Source organism: Bos mutus, chromosome 23 (genome assembly GCF_027580195.1).
Source record: "Bos mutus isolate GX-2022 chromosome 23, NWIPB_WYAK_1.1, whole genome shotgun sequence".
Lineage (NCBI taxonomy): Eukaryota > Metazoa > Chordata > Mammalia > Artiodactyla > Bovidae > Bos > Bos mutus.
Genome location: NC_091639.1, coordinates 49489974 through 49513040, shown reverse-complemented (window position 1 = coordinate 49513040; position 23067 = coordinate 49489974). Strand labels below are relative to the sequence as shown.

The following is a 23067-nucleotide window of genomic DNA, read 5'->3' as shown; positions in this document are numbered from 1 at the left end:
CAGAGAGGTTCACAGCGTTACATGGAGAAGAGAAGAGGGAGGAGGGAGTTAGAGGTGACCCAAATGAGATGAGGTGAAATCAATTGTGGAGAGAGTGGGGTAGCCAGTAGTCACTTCCTTATGTGCACTCCACAACTGGACCACTCAGAGATGTTTACGGAGTTATACAGAGAAGAGAAGAAGGAGGAAGGAGACAGAGGTGGCCAGAAGGATAAAAGGGGGGAATGAAAAGGAGGGAGACAGATCCAGCCAGTAATCAGTTCCCTAAGTGTTCTCCACCATCTGGAACACACAGAAACTCACAGAGTTGGGTAGAGTAGAGAGGGGTTAAGGAGGAGACACAGGCCACCTGGTGGAGAAAAAGGAGAGTCCAAAGGGAGGGAGAGCAGTCAAGTCAGTAATCTCGCTCTCTAGTGAAAAATGGGTCCTGAGGATTGGGTTCTTAAAGGTACAAAATTGGTAACAAATACATAAAAGCAAAAATTAAAAATCTAGAGTAGAGTTTGGAATTTCAAAAATACAATGTTAAAGAAAAGGAGAAGGAAAAGAAAGAGAGAAAAAACGAACAAAGAAAAACAAACAAGGTTGTGAAAATTATAAAGAAAATACAGGTACAAAATTGATAACTAATACCAAAAAGCAAAAATTAAAAATCTAGAGTAGAGTTTGGAATTTCAAAAATACAATGTTAAAAAAAAGGAAGAAGAGACATAAAGAGAGAAAACAAACAAAAACAAACAATGTCACAAAAATTATAAAGAAAATACAGGTACAAAATTAATATAAAATACCAAAAAGCATAAATTAAAAATCTAGAGTAGAGTTTGGAATTTCAGATATACAATGTTATATAAAGAAGAAGAAGAGAAAGAAACAGGAAAAAAAAAAAAGTCACAGAAATTATAAAAAAAGCTATAGGTACAAAATTGATAACATATACCAAAACGCTAAAATTAAAAAATTAGAGTAGAGTTTGGAATTTCAAAAAATACAATGTTAAAGAAAAAAAAAAAATATAACAAGGTCAAGAAATTATAATATATAAATATATATATATATATATATATATATATATATATATATGGAGTTTGCTGAAGAGAAAAAAAAAATAGGGTCTTTTTTTTTTTGCAAAGTAATAGGTTATAAAAGTGAAAATTAAAGGAACAATAGAGGACTTAAAAAAATTTTTTTCTAAAAATTAAAAAAAGAAAGAAAGAAAGAAAGAATGATCATAAAAATAGTAAAAATATATCTAGGACTTTTTCTGGTTTTATTGTGAGTATTGTGGGTTCAGTTCATTTTTGGCTAGTTCCTTGGTCCGACTTATATTTCTCAAGATCTATAGGCCCCTTCCTATGTAGTCCATAGTAACCACGGGGTTTTAATCTATTGCCTGTAGCTTCCAAGGCGTTTCCCTCTGTTATAAATTCTTCTATTTACTGGTCTCTTCAGCGTCTGGTTACCGCCCTGACACAAAGGGGACGGTGGGGGAAACTTTTTTTTTTAGGCTCACTTGTTCAGTCGCGCTGTGGGGAGGGAGGGAGGGATGCTGCAAACAAATAACACTGGCATGCGCTCGCAGTGCCTCAGCCACACTGGGTCTGCCCCCGCTCATGGCACATGTAGCCTCCCTGCCCATACTGCTCGGGCTCTAGGTTGTTCTGCCGGGAACAATCCGAGGCCAGCCCTGGGCTGCATGCACCTCCTAGGTCCAAGCCGCTCAGGTTCAGGCACTCGGGTAGTCCTCAGAGGTGCAGACTCAGTTGGGCCTGCGTTTTGCGCTCTTCCCAGGTCCGAGCATCTCAGGTGATGAGGTGTATGGCGAGCGCCAATGCTGCGACTTATCGCCTCCCCGCCACTCCGTTATCTGGGTGTAAAACTGGCGCACCTTCTCGGGCAAATGTTGACTGTCCAGACCCCCAAGAAGTTTTAGTTAGCAAGATACAAGCTGCCCAAAATCACCCCAAAACCATAGACATCTCATAACTCATTGCTGGACATTTCATTGCCCTCCAGAGAGAAGAAATCCAGCTCCACCCACCAGAACACCGACACAAGCTTCCCTAACCAGGAAACCTTGACAAGCCACCTGTACAAACCCACACACAGCGAGGAAAAGCCACAATAAAGAGAACTCCACAAACTGCCAGAATACAGAAAGGACACCCCAAACTCAGCAATTTAAACAAGATGAAGAGACAGAGGAATACCCAGCAGCTAAAGGAACAGGATAAATGCCCACCAAACCAAACAAAAGAGGAAGAGATAGGGAATCTACCTGATAAAGAATTCCGAATAATGATAGTGAAATTGATCCAAAATCTTGAAATCAAAATGGAATCACAGATAAATAGCCTGGAGACAAGGATTGAGAAGATGCAAGAAAGGTTTAACAAGGACCTAGAAGACATAAAAGAGAGTCAATATATAATGAATAATGCAATAAATGAAATTAAAAACATTCTGGAGGCAACAAATAGTAGAAAAACAGAGGCAGAAGACAGGATTAGTGAATTAGAAGATAGAATGGTAGAAATAAATGAATCAGAGAGGATAAAAGAAAAACGAATTAAAAGAAATGAGGACAATCTCAGAGACCTCCAGGACAATATTAAATGCTACAACATTCGAATCATAGGGGTCCCAGAAGAAGAAGACAAAAAGAAAGACCATGAGAAAATACTTGAGGAGATAATAGCTGAAAACTTCCCTAAAATGGGGAAGGAAATAATCACCCAAGTCCAAGAAACCCAGAGAGTCCCAAACAGGATAAACCCAAGGCAAAACACCTCAAGACACATATTAATCAAATTAACAAAGATCAAACACAAAGAACAAATATTAAAAGCAGCAAGGGAAAAACAACAAATAACACACAAGGGAATTCCCATAAGGATAACAGCTGATCTTTCAATAGAAACTCTTCAAGCCAGGAGGGAATGGCAAGACATACTTAAAATGATGGAAGAAAATAACCTACAGCCCAGATTATTGTACCCAGCAAGGATCTCATTCAAATATGAAGGAGAAATCAAAAGCTTCTCAGACAAGCAAAAGCTGAGAGAATTCTGCACCACCAAACCAGCTCTCCAACAAATACTAAAGGACATTCTCTAGACAGGAAACACAAAAACAGTGTATAAATTCGAACCCAAAACAATAAAGTAAATGGCAATGGGATCATACTTATCAGTAATTACCTTAAACGTAAATGGGTTGAATGCCCCAACCAAAAGACAAAGACTGGCTGAATGGATACAAAAACAAGACCCCTACATATGTTGTCTACAAGAGACCCACCTCAAAACAGGGGACACATACAGACTGAAAGTGAAGGGCTGGAAAAAGATTTTCCATGCAAATAGGGACCAAAAGAAAGCAGGAGTAGCAATACCCATATCAGATAAAATAGACTGTAAAACAAAGGCTGTGAAAAGAGACAAAGAAGGTCACTACATAATGATCAAAGGATCAATCCAAGAAGATATAACAATTATAAATATATATGCACCCAACACGGGAGTACCACAGTATGTAAGACAAATGCTAACAAGTATGAAAGGAGAAATTAACAATAACACAATAATAGTGGGAGACTTTAATACCCCACTCACATCTATAGATAGATCAACTAAACAGAAAATTAACAAGGAAACACAAACTTTAAATGATACAATAGACCAGTTAGACCTAATTGATATCTATAGGACATTTCATCCCAAAACAATGAATTTCAGCTTTTTCTCAAGTGCACACGGAACCTTCTCCAGGATAGATCACATCCTGGGCCATAAAGCTAGCCTTGGTAAATTCAAAGAAATAGAAATCATTGCAAGCATCTTTTCTGACCACAATGCAGTAAGATTAGATCTCAATTACAGGAGAAAAACTATTAAAAATTCCAACATATGGAGGCTGAACAACACGCTGCTGAATAACCAACAAATCACAGAAGAAATCAAAAAAGAAATCAAAATTTGCATATAAACAAATGAAAATGAAAACACAACAACCCAAAACCTGTGGGACACGGTAAAAGCAGTGCTAAGGGGAAAGTTCATACCAATACAGGCACACCTCAAGAAACAAGAAAAAAGTCAAATAAATAACCTAACTCTACACCTAAAGCAACTATAAAAGGAAGAAATGAAGAACCCCAGGGTTAGTAGAAGGAAAGAAATCTTAAAAATTAGAGCAGAAATAAATGCAAAAGAAACAAAAGAGACCATAGCAAAAATCAACAAAGCCAAAAGCTGGTTCTTTGAAAGGATAAATAAAATTGACAAACCATTAGCCAGACTCATCAAGAAACAAAGGGAGAAAAATCAAATCAATAAAATTAGAAATGAAAAGGGAGAGATCACAACAGACAACACAGAAATACAAAGGATCATAAGAGACTACTATCAACAATTATATGCCAATAAAATGGACAACGTGGAAGAAATGGACAAATTCTTAGAAAAATACAACTTTCCAAAACTGGACCAGGAAAAAATAGAAAATCTCAACAGACCCATCACAAGCACGGAAATTGAAACTGTAATCAAAAATCTTCCAGCAAACAAAAGCCCAGGTCCAGACGGCTTCACAGCTGAATTCTACCAAAAATTTAGAGAAGAGCTAACACCTATCCTGCTCAAACTCTTCCAGAAAATTGCAGAGGAAGGTAAACTTCCAAACTCATTCTATGAGGCCACCATCACCCTAATACCAAAACCTGACAAAGATCCCACAAAAAAAGAAAACTACAGGCCAATATCACTGATGAACATAGATGCAAAAATCCTTAACAAAATTCTAGTAATCAAAATGCAAAAACACATTAAAAAGATCATACACCATGACCAAGTGGGCTTGATCCCAGGGATGCAAGGATTCTTCAATATCTGCAAACCAATCAATGTAATACACCACATTGACAAATTGAAAAATAAAAACCATATTATTATCTCAATAGATGCAGAGAAAGCCTTTGACAAAATTCAACACCCATTTATGATAAAAACTCTTCAGAAAGCAGGAATAGAAGGAACATACCTCAACATAATAAAAGCTATATATGACAAACCCACAGCAAACATTATCCTCAATGGTGAAAAATTGAAAGCATTTCCTCTAAAGTCAGGAACAAGACAAGGGTGCCCACTTTCACCTTTACTATTCAACATAGTTTTGGAAGTTTTGGCCACAGCAATCAGAGCAGAAAAAGAAATAAAAGGAATCCAAATCGGAAAAGAAGAAGTAAAACTCTATTTGCAGATGACATGATCCTCTACATAGAAAACCCTAAAGACTCCACCAGAAAATTACTAGAACTAATCAATGACTATAGTAAAGTTGCAGGATATAAAGTCAACACACAGAAATCCCTTGCATTCCTATACACTAATAATCAGAAAACAGAAAGAGAAATTAAGGAAACAATTCCATTCACCGTTGCAACGAAGGAATAAAATACTTGGGAATATATCCACCTAAAGAAACTAAAGACTTATATATAGAAAACTATAAAACACTGGTGAAAGAAATCAAAGAGGACACTAATAGATGGAGAAATATACCATGTTCATGGATTGGAAGAATCAATATAGTGAAAATGAGTATACTACCCAAAGCAATTTATAGATTCAATGCAATCCCTATCAAGCTACCAACAGTATTCTTCACAGAGCTAGAACAAATAATTTCACAATTTGCATGGAAATACAAAAAACCTCGAATAGACAAAGCGATCTTGAGAAAGAAGAATGGAACTGGAGGAATCAACCTACCTGACTTCAGGCTCTACTACAAAGCCACAGTTATCAAGACAGTATGGTACTGGCACAAAGACAGAAATATAGATCAATGGAACAAAATAGAAAGCCCAGAGATAAATCCACGCACATATGGACACCTTATCTTTGACAAAGGAGGCAAGAATATATAATGGATTAAAGACAATCTCTATAACAAGTGGTGCTGGGAAATCTGGTCAACCACTTGTAGAAGAATGAAACTAGAACACTTTCTAACAACATACACAAAAATAAACTCAAAATGGATTAAAGATCTAAACGTAAGACCAGAAACTATAAAACTCCTAGAGGTGAACATAGGCAAAACCCTCTCTGACATACATCACAGCAGGATCCTCTATGACCCACCTCCCAGAATATTGGAAATAAAAGCAAAAATAAACAAATGGGACGTAATTAACCTTAAAAGCTTCTGCACATCAAAGGAAACTATTAACAAGGTGAAAAGGCAGCCTTCAGAATGGGAGAAAATAATAGCAAATGAAGCAACTGACAAACAACTAATCTCAAAAATATACAAGCAACTCCTATAGCTCAACTCCAGAAAAATAAATGACCCAATCAAAAAATGGGCCAAAGAAAACTAAATAGACATTTCTCCAAAGAAGACATACAGATGGCTAACAAACACATGAAAAGATGGTCAACATCACTCATTATCAGAGAAATGCAAATCAAAACCACTATGAGATACCATTTCACACCAGTCAGAATGGCTGCGATCCAAAATTCTACAAATAATAAATGCTGGAGAGGGTGTGGAAAAGGGAACCCTCTTACACTGTTGGTGGGAATGCAAACTAGTACAGCCACTATGGAGAACAGTGTGGAGATTCCTTAAAAAACTGGAAATAGAACTGCCTTATGATCCAGCAATCCCACTGCTAGGCATATGCACTGAGGAAACCAGAAGGGAAAGAGACACGTGTACCCCAATGTTCATTGCAGCACTGTTTATAATAGCCAGGACATGGAAGCAACCTAGATGCCCATCAGCAGATGAATGGATAAGAAAGCTGTGGTACATATACACAATGGAGTATTACTCAGCCATTAAAAAGAATACATTTGAATCAGTTCTAATGAGGTGGATGAAACTGGAGCCTATTATACAGAGTGAAGTAAGCCAGAAGGAAAAACACCAATACAGTATACTAACGCATATATATGGAATTTAGAAATGTGGTAACAATAACCCTGTGAACAAGACAGTAAAAGAGACAGTGATGTATAGAACAGTCTTATGGACTCTGTGGGAGAGGGAGAGGTGGGAATATTTGGGAGAATGGCATTGAAACATGTAAAATATCATGTATGAAACGAGATGCCAGTCCAGGTTCGATGCGCAATTCTGGACGCTTGGGGCTAGTGCACTGGGACGACCTAGAGGGATGGTATGGGGAGGGAGGAGGGAGGAGGGTTCAGCATGGGGAACACATGTATACCTGTGGCGGATTCATTTTTATATTTGGCATAAAAATTAAATAAAATTTAAAAAAATCTTATAAGAATCAAAGATCAGAATTGATCTTTCGACTTTCATTTGCAAAATTACTATTTGCCTCTAAGTACATGAAAGTTACTTTTCTTCTGTATCTATTTGATTTGGTGTAGAGTTTTGTGTTGGGGAAAAAAACAATTTGTTTGTAAAGACTTGTGAATTTACGTGATTACAGAGGACTGATTTCTGAGAATGTTAATGACTTTGAGGAGTAACAAAAAATAAGATATCAGAACATATACAGAATTTAATATTTGATCTAATTACAGGTGTTGATCACAGATGTTGATTCTATAGCTTGTCTCAAGCCATAGAATTCAAGTAATTGAGCTCCCCTGGAAACTGCATTACTAGCCCTGCAATTTGAAACTTGTATAGTAATCTTATTAATCTATTTCTTTACTTTTCCTTCTCATAGATGCAGGACAAGAGAAAAAGATGACTGGAAACCCTCCATATCATTTTCATCTTCATCAGACCTTAACGTATTATTTAGTTGAGCTGCCTCCTAAGGAATTTTTAGTAAAGCCCCTTTTATGATCCTTTTGAAATTTTCCACAACTAACTAACAACATCTTATAAGACAGTTGGGGGCTAATTGATGTCTTATAGTTTCTGAACTCCAGGTGAACATTTGTAGGGCTGTTACCTTGTGAACTTCTGTTAGATTCTCTACTAAAAATGAAATAATTATTCCATTTAGGCAACTGCCAGATCTGATTTTATAATCTCCACAAATTCTGTATTCACTTGTGCTGAGTAACTAGTCAATTAAGACCCATTTTATCTAAATAATTTTTTCCTTTTATCTCAGTTCTGCTAAGTCACACAAAACCTATAGTTTTACCTTCAAAGTTCTAAATCAGTGTTTCTTCTGATTTTACCACTACATTGTCAAAATAATACTCATATTATTTTTAAATAATAGATATGCTTTATGATCACATATTTCTCTAAAAGCTTTCTCCATTTGTCCTCATAAATCTAAACAATACTTTAAAAAGTCCAATTAAAGAACCACCAGCTGAAAACAGAACCAATTTCAAACTGATTTTTCTAGAAAGTAAACTTTTATTTCTAATTCTTAATAATTGTTTACTCTATAATAGCTATTTCACATATATTAATTTAAGTATATATGCAGCTTGCACATGACTCCTTCTCCAACACATTCTTAGGAGAAAATGTTAAAATACATTTACAAACTGAAAAATATTTATTGTCACTGTATGGTGAGTATATTCTCTGGCACAAGTAATCATTTAACAAGTGCTTAATTATTATTACATACAGAGTACTAATATCACTGTAGTTAATTTCATGACCTCTTTCTTTCTGCTTTAGCACTGATATTCAGAAATATATAAATATTTTGTTGTTAAAAATGATACATGTAATTCCAAATATTGGATTCTCTTTGAGGGATAAGGCTCTTATTTTTTATCCCCATCTTGTAGATACCTCTCAGGTCTCACATCCATGATTTCTATGATCATCTGTTCAGCACACACATCATGAAATGCTCAAAGATAGATTTTGTGAAAGACAAGAGGATGTATCAGACTAGGATTATAGGCAAGTAGTTAGAGTGAAAAGGGACAGGTACATAAATATTCCCAGCACAAGGCAGAGAGAGAAAATGTAAAGAAATAAAGATAGGATGCTGTTGAAATTCAGCATAGAAACAGATTATTCACAAATATAGATTTAACAAAAGACTTCAGAAGTATTGGTTTTTGAACTTGGTCTAGGAATGTGGGAAGTATTTATCCATAAAAAATTGAATGGATAAGAAATGGAAAAGAGAAGGTAGTAGAATGCATAGAAAATATATTTTACATATAAATTATATTTCATAAATACAAAGTGATTTTCAGGTTATTCTACATAGCCATTAAATTTTATACATGTGTGTGTGTGTTCAGTTACTTCAGTCAGACCCTTTGCAATCTTATGGACTGTAGGCCACCAGGCTCCTCTGTCCAGGGGATTCTACAGACAAGAATACTGGAATGGGTTGCCATGCCCTCCTCCAGGGGATCTTCCTGACTCAGAGATTGAACCCGCATCTCATGCATTTTCTGCATTGCAGGCAGTTTCTTTACTGCTGAGCCACTGGGGAAGCCAAATTTTATTCATAATTATATCCAATTATTCTAGTATTCACTTTTCAAACATTCAAGGTAAGTTATTATAATCTCCAATTTTTTCTTCTTCCTTGTTTATTAGAGTAAACCATATCCAATTAAATCTAACCAGAATAAAGGTGCAGAAAGTCATTCCAAAATTTCTACAAGTTGAATGTAACTGTAGAGCTACATAAAAAAAATCATTTTACTCTATTTTAGCAGTGTTCATAGTATGTGGTAATTATATTTTCTGTCAACACTTTCTGAAACATGGTACAGAACTTTATTATCACTGTTTTTATGCACTAATATACAGTGATGAAATATAAATTTGATTGAAAATATTAGCAAGTATTTTAAATAGCCAATTTGCATACAGTAGTCTATTTAAGGTTTGGGATGTGGTACAAAGCTTCTCCCCCACCCTAAGTAACTGCTGTGTTCCAATGTGTAATTGGAACAATTAAGTTATTACCTGAAGCAGTAGCTTTTGGTTCATGATGCCTTTTTTATTTACTCTGATACAAAGTAATCAAGAACTCAAAGCTGAAAATGGTCATTTCCTTAGTGATATCTTAAGTTACATTGAGTTTTACAGGCGTATGTTCACATGAGTTTTTTTTTTTTTTTTCTAATTGTCTAAAGTGATTTCCCAAAATAGAATTCTCTGTCATACCTTTCACTATGCTGTCTCTCAGGCCATAAAACATTCACTATGTAATACAACACATAGATGTCCTCCACCACTTAATGAACTTAAAGTGGTTTCTTTATTTGCCATTTCCCTCCTCCAAATATTACTTAATGCATTCAAATCTTTTTGGGTGTGAATAAACTGATCAGTAAATGATCAATGTTATCATGATTTTGTGACCTTTAGTCCTATTGTGTTTCTGTGAATCATATATGGGAAGAATCATTTAGCTAATAATCACATGGATTCCTACTTGCCCATGAAATTTGTAATTTATTTTCAGAAAAAAAAATACATGATTAACTTTTCTAAAGATGTATTTGTTTTATACCAACTTTATTCATAATTGCAAAATATAGAAATAACTCAAATGTCCTTAAACTGGTGAATGAGGACACTGTGGTACAGTGAAATGCCACACCATAGTAAAAAGGGAAAGAACACTAATACACACAACAACATGAATAGATATGGAGTGAATAAGAAGGCAGATTAAGAATTCTATACTTTTTATTGGTTCTTCTTATACAACTCTTGAAGATGGCAAACAATGGGCTGAAACAAAGGATTAGAATTGGGAGCTTGATGTTTAAGATTTACAAAACTTAATGAATTTGGAGGAAGTTCAAGTGAACTCTCAGGTGATGTTTTATAAGTTTGTAGCATTTATACTTCTACAAGTATCAGAGCTTCAAATTGCACAAAGACTTCAGGAGGATATTTTGTATCTTTATAGACTTGGCCACCTCTTTTTAAAATAGTGCTTTGTCTAGGTGGGCTGTTTATCTGCTTGAGCACCAAAGTTTCTTTTTTCTAGATTTAGTAAAGGAATTATGAACAACAGCATTAATTCTCCTGTAATAAATTGAAAGGAATTGGGCCCTAATAGTAGTCTTGCCTGGAAAATCCCATGGATGGAGGAGCCTCGTAGGCTGCAGTACATGGGATTGCTAGGAGTCGGACACAACTGACCGACTTCACTTTCACTTTTCACTTTCATGCATTGGAGAAAGAAATGGCAACCCACTCCAGTGTTCTTGCCTGGAGAATCCCAGGGACAGGGAGCCTGGTGGGCTGCCGTCTCTGGGGTTACACAGAATCGGACATGACTGAAGTGACTTAGCAGCATACGACATTCTAGAAAACTATAGTGACAAGGTGAATCATGGTTCCCAGGGCCTCGGGTGTGGAAAATGTTGACCCTAAAGACCAGTATGGAAATACTTGGGGTTGATTAAAAAGCCCTATATCATAATGTTGGCATAATAATGGATTGTATTGGTCAAACTTGTACAACTGTAGCCTAGATGGGCAAATTTTACCATATGTAAATATAATACTTCAATAAATCCAACTTTCAAAAAGTAGAAATTCATTTTATCACAGATTGTGAGTATATATAGAGATATTTATAAGATATTCACTAAGAAAGGAAAGAATTCTTTCTTTGCTTGCTTTTTTTTAATTGTAATTCACTTTTATTGTTGATGACCCCTCCAGTTCCTTCAGACTAAATTTTATGAAAATATGTTGTCTCTATGTAAGAATTGCAGGTATTTGAACACAAAAATGAGGGAAAAGGCTTGAAAAAAATACAATTTCTAAAGACTGAATATTTGTGTCCTAAAATTCATATATTGAGCCTATATTTCACTTTCTTAAAAGCATATTATATTAGAGTTGATTAACAACATTGCATTATTTTCAGGTGTAGAGAAAAGTGATTCAGTTATACATATGTATGCATCTATTCTTTTTCAAATTCTTTTCCCATTTAGGTTACTGTATAATATTGAACAGAGTTTCCTGTGCTAGACAGTAGGTTCATGTTCATTTAGTTCAATTCAGCCACTCCATCATGTCCGACTCTTTGCAATTCCATGGACTGTAGCACACCAGGCTTCCTTGTCCATCACCAACTCCCAGAGCTTGCTCAAACTCATGACCATTGAGTCGGTGATGCCATCCAACCATCTCATCTTCTCTTGTCCCCTTCTGCTCTTGCCTTCAATCCTTCCCAGCATCAGGGTCTTTTCTAATGAGTCAGCTCTTAGCATCAGGTGGCCAAATTATTGGAGCTTCATCTTCAACATCAGTCCTTCCAATGAATATTCAGGGTTGGTTTCCTTTAGGATTGACTGGTTTGATCTCCTTGCAATCTAAGGGACTCTCAAGAGTCTTCATGTTGGTTATCCATTTTAAATACAGCAGTGTGTACATGTCAATCCCAAATTTCCAAACTCTCCCTTCCTCAACTCTTCACCCCTGGTAACCATAAATTCATTCTCTAAGTCTGTGATTCTGTTTATGTTTTGTAAATACATTCATTTGTATAATTTATTTTAGATTTTGTGTATAATCAGTCCCATATGATGTTTGTTTTGTCTGGCTTACTTTACTTAGTATGATAATTTCCAAATCTATTCATGTTGATGCAAATTAGATCATTTGATTATTTTTAAGCTGAGTAATATTCTATTGTATATATGTACCAATTTTTCTTTATCTACTTATCTATTTTTCTGTCAATGGGCATTCATGTTGCTTCCATGTCTTGGCTATTGCAATAAGCATTGGAATACATGCATCTATTCAAATCATGTTTTTCTCTGGATACAAGCTCAGGAGTTGGATTATTAATAATATGGTAGCTCTTTTAGTTTCTTTTTTTAATATAAATTTATTTATTTTAATTGGAGGTTAATTACTTTACAATATTGTATTGGAGCCATTAAAAAGAATACATTTGAATCAGTTCTAATGAGGTGGATGAAACTGGAGCCTATTATACAGAGTGAAGTAAGCTCTTTTAGTTTCTTAAGGGACTTTCTTATTATACTCAATAGTGGTTTCACCAATTTACATCCCCACCAATTGTGTAAGAGGACTCCCTTTTCTCCACACCCTCTCCAGCATTTATTGTTGATAGGTGTTTTTTTGATAATAGCCATTCTGACTGATGTGAGGTGATACATCCTTGTAGTTTTGATTAGCATTTCTCTAATCATTAGTGATATTGAACACCTTTTCATTCACCTGTTAGCCATCTGTTGTCTTCTTCAAAGATATGTCTCTTTAAGAGCATCTTCTGCCCATTTTGGATTGCTACTTTTATGATATTAAGCTGTGTGACCTGTTTGTAGATTTTGGAGATTAATCCCTTGCTGGTCACATAATTTGCAAATATTTTCACCCATTTTGTGGGTTGTCTTTTCCTTTGCTTAGGTTTCTTTTTCTGTGCAAAAGATTTTGAGTTTGATTAGGTCCCATTTGTTTATTTTCATTTTTATGTCCCTTACTCTAAGAGACAGAGGGGAAAGTATATTGTTATGATTTATATAAAATAGTATTCTACCTATATTTTCCTCTAATAATTTTATAATATCGGGTCTTACATTTAGATCTTTGATCCGTTTTGAGTTTATTTTTGTGTATGGCATTAAAAAAGGTTATAATTTCCTTCTTTTGCACATAGCTGTTCAGTTTTCTCAGCACCACTTATTGAAGAGACTGTCTTTTCTTCATTATATATTCTTGCCTCCCTTATCATAGATTGATTGACCATAGGTGTGCGAGTTTATTTCTGGGCTTTCCACCCTGTTCTATTGATCTTTATTTCTGTTTTTGTGCCAGTATCACACTCTTTTGATGACTGTAGCTTTGTAGTATAGTCTGAAGTCAGGCAGCCTGATTTTTCCAGCTCCATTTTTGTTTGAAGATTTCTTTAACTATTTGAGGTCTTCTGTGTCTCCACAGAAGTTTTAAGATTTAAAAAAATTCTAGTTCTGTGAAAAATGGCATTGGTCATTTGAGAGCAATTGCATTGAATCTGTAGATTTCCATGGGTAGTATATTCATTTTGACAATATTGATTCTTCAAATCCAAGAACTTGATATATCTTTACTCCATCCATTTGTGTAATCATTTCTTTCTTTCCTCCTTTCATTCTTTCTTTCTTATCATTTTCTTATAGTCTCTTGTAGTTTTCAGAGTAAAAGTATTTTGGCTCCCTAGATAGGTTTATACCAGGATATTTTATTTATTTATTTTTTTGCAGCAATTGGATGGTTTCCTTGGTTTCCCTTTCTTATCTTTGTTAGTGTGTAGAAATGCAACAGACTTCTGTGTGTTAATTTTGCACCCCAAAACACCAATTAGCCAAATTCATTGATTAGCAGATGGCACCACCCTTCTGGTAGAAAACAAAGAACCAAAGAACCTCTTGATAAAAGTGGAAGGAAGAGTGAAAAAGTTGGCTTAAAACTCAACATTCAGAAAACTAAGATCATGGCATCTGGTCCCATCACTTCATGGAAAATAGATGGGGAAACAATGGAAACAGTGACAAACTTTATTTGGGGGGCGCTCCAAAATCACTGCAGATAGTGACTGCAGCCATAAAATTAAAAGATGCTTGCTCCCTGGAAGAAAAGCTATGACCAACCTAGACAGTATATTAAAAAGCAGAGACATTACTTTACCCACAAAGGTCCCTGTCTAGTCAAAGCTATGGTTTTTCCATTAGTCATGTATGGATGTGACAGTTGGACTATAAAGAAAGCTGAGCACAGAAGAATTGATGCTTCTGAACTGTGGTGTTGGAGAAGACTCTTGAGAGTCCCTTGGATTGCATGGAGAACTAACCTGTTAATCCTAAAGGAAATAAGTCCTGAATATTCATTGGAAAGACTGATGTTGAAGCTGAAACTCCAATACTTTGGCCATCTGGTGCAAAGAACTGACTCATTTGAAAAGACCCTGATGCTGGGAAAAATTAAAGGGGGGGAAATAAGGGGACAGCAGAGATGTTTGGATGGCATCACTGACTCAATGGACATGAGTTTGAGTAAGTTCCAGGGGTTGGTTATGGACAGGAAAGCCTGGTGTGCTGAAGTCTGTGGAGTTGAAAAATGTCAGACACAACTGAGTGACTGAACTGAACTGAACTGAGCCATCTGGTGGCATCTTTAGGATTTTCTACGTATAGTATCATATTGTATACAAACGATGACAGTTTCACTCCCCCGCCCCCAATTTGTGTTCCCTTTATTTCTTTTATTTTTTCTCTGATTTCCAAATCTAAGACTTCCAAACCTATGTTAAATAAAAGTGCAAGAGTGGAAATCCTTGTCTTGTTACCGATCTTAGAGAAAATGCTTTCAGTTTTTCACCATTGAGTATGAAGTTAGCTGTAGGTTAGTCATATATGGCCTCTATTATGTTGAGGTATGCTCCTTCTATGCCCACTTTCTGGAGAGTTATTGTCATAACTGAGTGTTGAATTTTGTAAAAAGCTTTTTATGTATCCATTGAAATGATAGTATGGTTAATATTCTCCAACTTGTTGATGTGGTGTATCACACATTGATTTGTTGATATTGAAAAGTCCTTGCATCCCTGGAATAAATACCACATGATCATGGTGTATGATGATTTAATGGAACGTGCTAGTATTTTGTACGATTGTTTTCATCTATTTTCATCAGTGATGTTGGCCATTAATTTTCTTTTCTTTTCTTTTTGCAGTATCTTTGTTTGGTATTGGTATCAGGGTGCTAGTGGCCTCCTAGAATGAGTTTTGGAGTTTTCCTTTCTCTGAGACTTTTGGAATGATTTCAGAAGGACAGGTGTTAGTTCTTTGCTAAATGTTTTTTAGAGTTTGTTTGTGAAGCTGTCTGGTTTTATACTTTTGTTTGTTGGAAATTTTAAATCAGTTAAAAGAAATAAATTCTTGATTCCATAAGATGTTTTAAGATTTTTTCTCTTTTCACAGCACCAATATTTTCCTATCTTTTGTCTTAAAAATAAAAATTAAATTTCTGGCAATATAGTCCCAATGAACAAGAGATTTGTTTTTATTATTGTCTTAATTATGAATTCACTAAAAATAAACTCTAATACTAACAGTATTTTTTAAAATATAAACTCACATAATGAGTTGATTAGTTATGATAATCACCTAGTTTTAAAACTGCATACTACTATTTCATTATTACCAATTGTAAGATCATTATCTTTTACTTCTCATAGTCTAGTAAGTAATTTGATAATTCAGAAGGACAATAAATTAAATCCACTGCTGGAAACTTTCACAAAATGTAACTAATATTCAGATACAAGAAACAAAATAGCATGATAAAAAATCATCCCAAGAAGGATGCTTTAGACAAAGTATACCTTACCTTTGTGCTTGGATGGGATAGCTATTGTCATAAGTCTCATAGATTTCATCATCATATTCACCCCCATAGCCATCATAACCCTGAGGCAAAAATGGTAAAAAGATATATTAGCAAACAGCTTGAGTAACTGATTAATCTGTTTTTCATTAATGAGATCTTAACTTAGTTTTTATGTTTGTTTAATCACTTTACATCATATTTTACTAGGTAAACAATTTGTATGCAATGTCGAGCAATATTTCATGGTCCAAATTTTAATATATAATAATCAAACTCAACATATCATTGAAGCAGCAATGCCTATTCAAGGATTTATTTAGAATTTTGTTCAAGACAAATTTTAAAAATCATAATATTTTGTTAAATACTATGAGAGAGTCCCTTGGACTGCAAGGAGATCCAACCAGTCCATTCTGAAGATCAGCCCTGGGATTTCTTTGGAAGGAATGATGCTAAAGCTGAAACTCCAGTACTTTGGCCACCTCATGCGAAGAGATGACTCATTGGAAAAGACTCTGATGCTGGGAGGGATTGGGGGCAAGAGGAAAAGGGGACAACAGAGGATGAGATGGCTGGATGGCATCACTGACTCAATGGACATGAGTCTGAGTGAACTCTGGGAATTGGTGATGGACAGGGAGGCCTGGCGTGCTGCGATTCATGGGGTCGCAAAGAGTTGGACACAACTGAGCGGCTGATCTGATCTGATCTGATGAGAGAATATGAATAGTTATGATAACCTAATGGTGACAAAAATCTATTTGTTACAATGCTACTGGAATTTGTTTCTTCCCATAATAATAATAATTAGACTGAATCTGAAATCTGGATTCTTAAACTTTTAGTAAAAAAGGTATAGTAATTATTGTTAAAAAAAATGAAAGGAGAAAGGAAAGAATGTATAATGTATACAAAGTATATATTCCAGTTGTACGTTGTTCTTTTAGTGATTTAGTTTTGTTTTCTTTTGTGGTCATTGACTTTATTTTAAACTCTTGCTATCCATCTCGATTACTCTGAACTTGTAAGAAAACCTTTATTTTTTCTGCTCTGTATCTTTGTTGGTGCAATACTTTCTTTAGAATGTACATCCATCCCACCCTATCAATTTTATAACTCCATTTCAGTCTGGAGGCTTGCAAATCTCTCCTTATTGTGTTCATAAATTTAAACCAAAATATGTGTATTTTTCCACATTAATTTTGACTAAGATTTCTGAGTTAATTTAATCTGAAAACAAGTTTAATCAAGACCTAGCTTCCCCTTTAGCCAGTCTATCCCATCAGGAAGCTTCCATAAGCTTCTTATCCTTCTCCATCAGAGGGCAGTAGATTGAAAATCACAATCACAGAAAGTTAACCAATCTGATCACATGGACCACAGCCTTGTCTAACTCACTGAAACTATGAGCCATGATGTGTAGGGCCACCCAAGATGGACAGGTCATGGTGGAGAGGTCTGGCAAAACGTGGTCCACTGGAGAAGGGAATGGCAAACTACTTCAGTATTCTTGCCTTGAGAACCCCATGAATAGGAAGAAAAGACAAAATGATAGGACACTGAAAGATGAACTCTCCAGGTCGGTAGGTGCCCAATATGCTACTGGAGATCAGTTGAGACCTAGCTCAAGGAAGAATGAAGAGACAGAGCCAAAGCAAAACCAACACCAAGTTGTGGACATGACTGGTGATGGAAGTAGAGTCCGATGGTGTAAAGAGCAATATTGCATAGGAACCTGGAATGTTAGGTCCATGAATCAAGTCAAATTGGAAGTGGTCAAACAAGAGATGGCAAGAGTGAACATAGACATTTTAGGGATCAGTGAACTAAAATTGACTGGAATGGGTGAATTTAACTCAGATGACCATTATATCTACTACTGTGGGCAAGAATCCCTTAAAAGAAATGGAGTAGCCATCATAGTCAATAAGAGTCTGAAATGCAGTACTTGGGTGCAACCTCAAAAATGACAGAATGATCTTTGTTCGTTTCCAAGGCAAACCATTCAATATAATGATAATCCAAGCCTATGCCCCAACCAGCAATGCTGAAGAAGCTGAAGTTAAACAATTCTATGAAGACTTACAGGATCTTCTAGAACTAACACCAAAAAAAGATGTCTTCTACTTGATAGGGGACTGGAATACAAAATAAGAAAGTAAAAAAAATAACTGGAGTAACAGGCAAATTTGGCAATCAAGTACAGAAAAGGCAGGGCAAAGGCTAATAGAGTTTTGCCAAGGGAACACTGGTCATAGCAAACACCCTGTTCCAAAAACACAAGAGAAGATTCTACACATGGATCACCAGATGGCCAAAACCAAATCAGATTGATTATATTCTTTGCAGCCAAAGATGGAGAAACTCTATACAGTCAGCAAAAACAAAACTGGGAGCTGACTGTGGCTCAGATCATGAACTTATTATTGCCAAATTCAGACTTAAATTGAAGAAAGTAGGGAAAACCACTAGACCATGTATGACCTAAATCAAATCCCTTATGATTATACAGTGGAAGTGACAAATAGATTCAAGGGATTAGATCTGATAGACAGGGTACCTGAATAACTATGGATGGAGGTTTGTGACATTGTACAGGAGATCATCCCCAAGAAAAAGAAGTGAAAAAAGGCAAAATGGTTGTCTGAGGAGGCCTTACAGATAACTATGAAAGGAAGAGAAGCAAATGGCAAAGGAGAAAAGAAAAGATATACCCATTTGAATGCAGAGTTCCAAAGAATAGCAAGGAGAAATAAGAAAGCATTCCTCAGTGATCAATGAAAAGAAATAGAGGAAAACAACAGAATGGTAAAGACTAGAGATCTATTCAAGAAATTAGAGATAGCAAGGGAACATTTCATACAAAGATGGGCTTGATAAAGGACAGAAATGGTAGGGACCTAACAGAAGCAGAAGATATTAAGAAGAAGTGGCAAGAATACACAGAAGAACTGTACAAAAAAGATCTTAAGACCCAGATAATCACAATGGTGTGATCACTCTCCTAGAGCTAGACATCCTGGAGTGTGAAGTCAAGTGGGGCTTAGGAAGCATCACTACAAACAAAGCTGGTGGAGGTGATGGAATTCCAGTTGAGCTATTTCAAATCCTAAAAGACGACGCTGTGAAAGTGCTACACTCAATATGCCAGCAAATTTGGAAAACTCAGCAGTGGCCACAGGACAGGAAAAGGTCAGTTTTCATTCCAATCGCAAAGAAATGCAATGCCAAAGAATGCTCAAATTACTGCACAATTGCACTCATCTCACATGCTAGTAAAGGAATGCTTAAAATTCTAAGCCAGGATTCAGCAATGCGTGAGCCATGAACTTCCAGATGTTCAAGCTTGTTTTAGAATATATGCCAATAAAATGCACAACTTGGAATAAATGGACAAATTCTTAGAAAAGTACAACTTTCCAAAACTGAACCTGGAAGAGATAGAAAATCTTAACAGACCCATCATAAGCACAGAAATTGAAACTGTAATCAGAGATCTTCCAGCAAAAAAAAAAAAAAAAAAAAAGCCCAGGTCCAGACAGCTTCACAGCTGAATTCTACCAAAAATTTAGAGAAGAGCTAACACCTATCCTACTCAAACTCTTCTAGAAAATTACAGAGGAAGGTAAACTTTCAAACTTATTCTATGAGGCCACCATCACCCTAACACCAAAACCTGACAAAGATCCCACAAAAAAAGAAAACTACAGGCCTATATCACTGATGAACATAGATGCAAAAATCCTTAACAAAATTCTAGTAATAGAATCCAACAACACATTAAAAAGATCATACACCATGACCAAGGGGGCTTTATTCCAGAGATGCAAGGATTCTTCAATATCCACAAATCAATCAATGTAATATAACACATTAACAAATTTAAAAATAAAAGCCATATGTCTATCTCAATAGATGCAGAGAAAGCCTTTGACAAAATTCAACATCCATTTATGATAAAAGCTCTCCAGAAAGCAGGAATAGAAGGTACATACCCCAACATAGTAAAAGCTATATGTGATAAACCAACAGCAAGCATTATCTTCAATGGTGAAAAATTGAAAGCATTTCCCATAAAGTCAGAAACAAGACAAGGGTGCCCACTCTCACCACTAGTATTCAATATAGTTTTGGAAGTTTTGGCCCCAGCAATCAGAGCAGAAAAAGAAATAAAGGGAATCCAAGTTGAAAAAGAAGTAAAACTCTCACTGTTTGCAGATAAGATGATCCTCTACATAGAAAACCCTAAAGACTCCACCGGAAAATTACTAGAGCTAATCAATGAATATAGAAAAGTTGCAGGATATAAAATCAACACACAGAAAACCCTTGCATTCCTATACTCTAATAATGAGAAAATAGAAAGATAAATTAAGGAAACAATTCCATTCACCAATTACAATGAAAAGAATAAAATATTTAGGAATCTATCTACCTAAGGAAACTAAAGACCTATATATATAGAAAACTATAAAACACTGCTGAAAGAAATCAAAAAGGACACTAATAGATGGAGAAATATACCATGTTCATGGATCAGAAGAATCTATATATTGAAAATGAGTATACTACTCAAAGCAATCTATAGATACAATGCAATCCCTATTAAGCTACCAACAGTATTTTTCACAGAGCTAGACAAATAATTTCACAATCTGTATTAAAACAAACAAACAAACAAACAAACAAACAAAAAAAAAACCTCGAATAGCCAAAGCTATCTTGAGAAAGAAGAATGGAACTGGAGGAATCAACCTGCCTGAATTCAGGCTGTACTACAAAGCCACAGTCATCAAGACAGTATGGTACGGGCACAAAGACAGAAGTATAGATCAATGGAAGAAAATAGAAAGCCCAGAGATAAATCCACACATTTATGGACACCTTATCTTTGACAAAGGAGGCAAGAATATACAATGGAGAAAAGACAATCTCTTTAACAAGTGGTGCTGGGAAACCTGGTCAGCCACTTGTAAAAGAATAAACTAGAACACTTTCTAACACCATACAAAAAGATAAACTCAAAATGGATTAAAGATCTAAATGTAAGACCAGAAACTATAAAACTCCTAGAGGAGAACATAGGCAAAACACTATCTGACATAAATCACAGCAGGATCCTCTATGACTCACCTCCCAGAACACTGGAAATAAAATAAAAAATAAATAAATTGGACCTAATTAAAACTAAAAGCTTCTGCACAACAAAGAAAACTCTAAGCAAGGTGAAAAGACAGCCTTCAGAATGGGAGAAAATAATAGCAAATGAAGCAACTGACAAACAACTAATCTCAAAAATATACAAGCAACTTCTGCAGCTCAATTCCAGAAAAATAAAGGACCCAATCAAAAAATGGGCCAAAGAACTAAACAGACATTTATCCAAAGAAGACATACAGATAGCGAACAAACACATGAAAAGATGCTCAACATCACTCATTATCAGAGAAATGCAAATCAAAAACACGATGAGGTACCATTTCATGCCAGTCAGAATGGCTGCGATCCAAAAGTCTACAAGCAGTAAATGCTGGAGAGGGTGTGGAGAAAAGGGAACCCTCTTGCACTGTTGGTGGGAATGCAAACTAGTTCAGCCACTATGGAGAACAGTGTGGAGAGTCCTTAAAAAACTGGAAATAGAACCCTCTTACGACCCAGCAATCCCACTACTGAGCATACACACCGAGGAAACCAGAATTGAAAGAGACACAGGTTGTTTCCATGTCTTGGCTATTATAAACAGTGCTGCGATGAACATTGGGGTACACGTGTCTCTTTCCCTTCTGGTTTCCTCAGTGTGTATGCCCAGCAGTGGGATTGCTGGATCATAAGGCAGTTCTATTTCCAGTTTTTTTAGGAATCTCCACACTGTTCTCCATAGTGGCTGTACTAGTTTGCATCCCCACCAACAGTGTAAGAGGGTTCCCTTTTCTCCACACCCTCTCCGAACACATGTATACCTGTGGCAGATTCATTTTGATATTTGGCAAAACTAATACGATTATGTAAAGTTTAAAAATAAAATAAAATTAGAAAAAAAAAAAGAAAGAGACACAGGTACCCCAATGTTCATTGTAGCACCATTTATAATAGCCAGGACATGGAAGCAACCTAGATGTCCATCAACAGATGAATGGATAAGAAAGCTGTGGTACATATACACAATGGAATATTACGCAGCCATTAAAAAGAATACATTTGAATCAGTTCTAATGAGGTGGATGAAACTGGAACTGATTATACAGAGTGAAGTAAGCCAGAAAGAAAAACACCAATACAGTATACTAATGCATATATATGGAATTTAGAAAGATGGTAACAATAATGCTGCATGCGAGACAGCAAAGAGACACAGATGTATAGAACAGTCTTTTGGACTCTGTGGGAGAGGGAGAGGGTGGGATGATTTGGAAGAATGGCATTGAAACATGCATAATATCAGATAAGAAATGAATCGCCAGTCCAGGTTTGATGCAGGATACAGGATGCTTGGGGCTGGTGCACTGGGATGACCCAGAGGGATGGTACGGGGAGGGAGGTGGGAGGGGGTTCAGGATGAGGAATATGTGTATACCCATGGTGGATTCATATTAATGTATGGCAAAACCAATACAATATTGTAAAGTAATTAGCCTCCAATTAAAATAAATAAATTTACATTAAAAAAAAAGAAAAGTCAGAGGAACCAGAGATCAAATTGCCAACATCCGCTGGATCATCTAAAAAGCAAGAGAGTTCCAGAAAAACATCTATTTCTGC

General features: G+C 35.8%; 1 protein-coding gene across 1 annotated transcript in view; it reads right to left on the bottom strand.

Moving 5' to 3' along the window:
- The window catches only part of KHDRBS2 (KH RNA binding domain containing, signal transduction associated 2), a 617615-nt gene that overhangs the window by 73227 nt on the left and 521321 nt on the right, over positions 1 to 23067 (bottom strand). The window contains exon 7 of the mRNA XM_070360912.1: positions 16309 to 16388. Coding sequence (XP_070217013.1) covers positions 16309 to 16388 — 80 coding nt within the window. The remainder of the gene's footprint in view (positions 1 to 16308; positions 16389 to 23067) is intronic.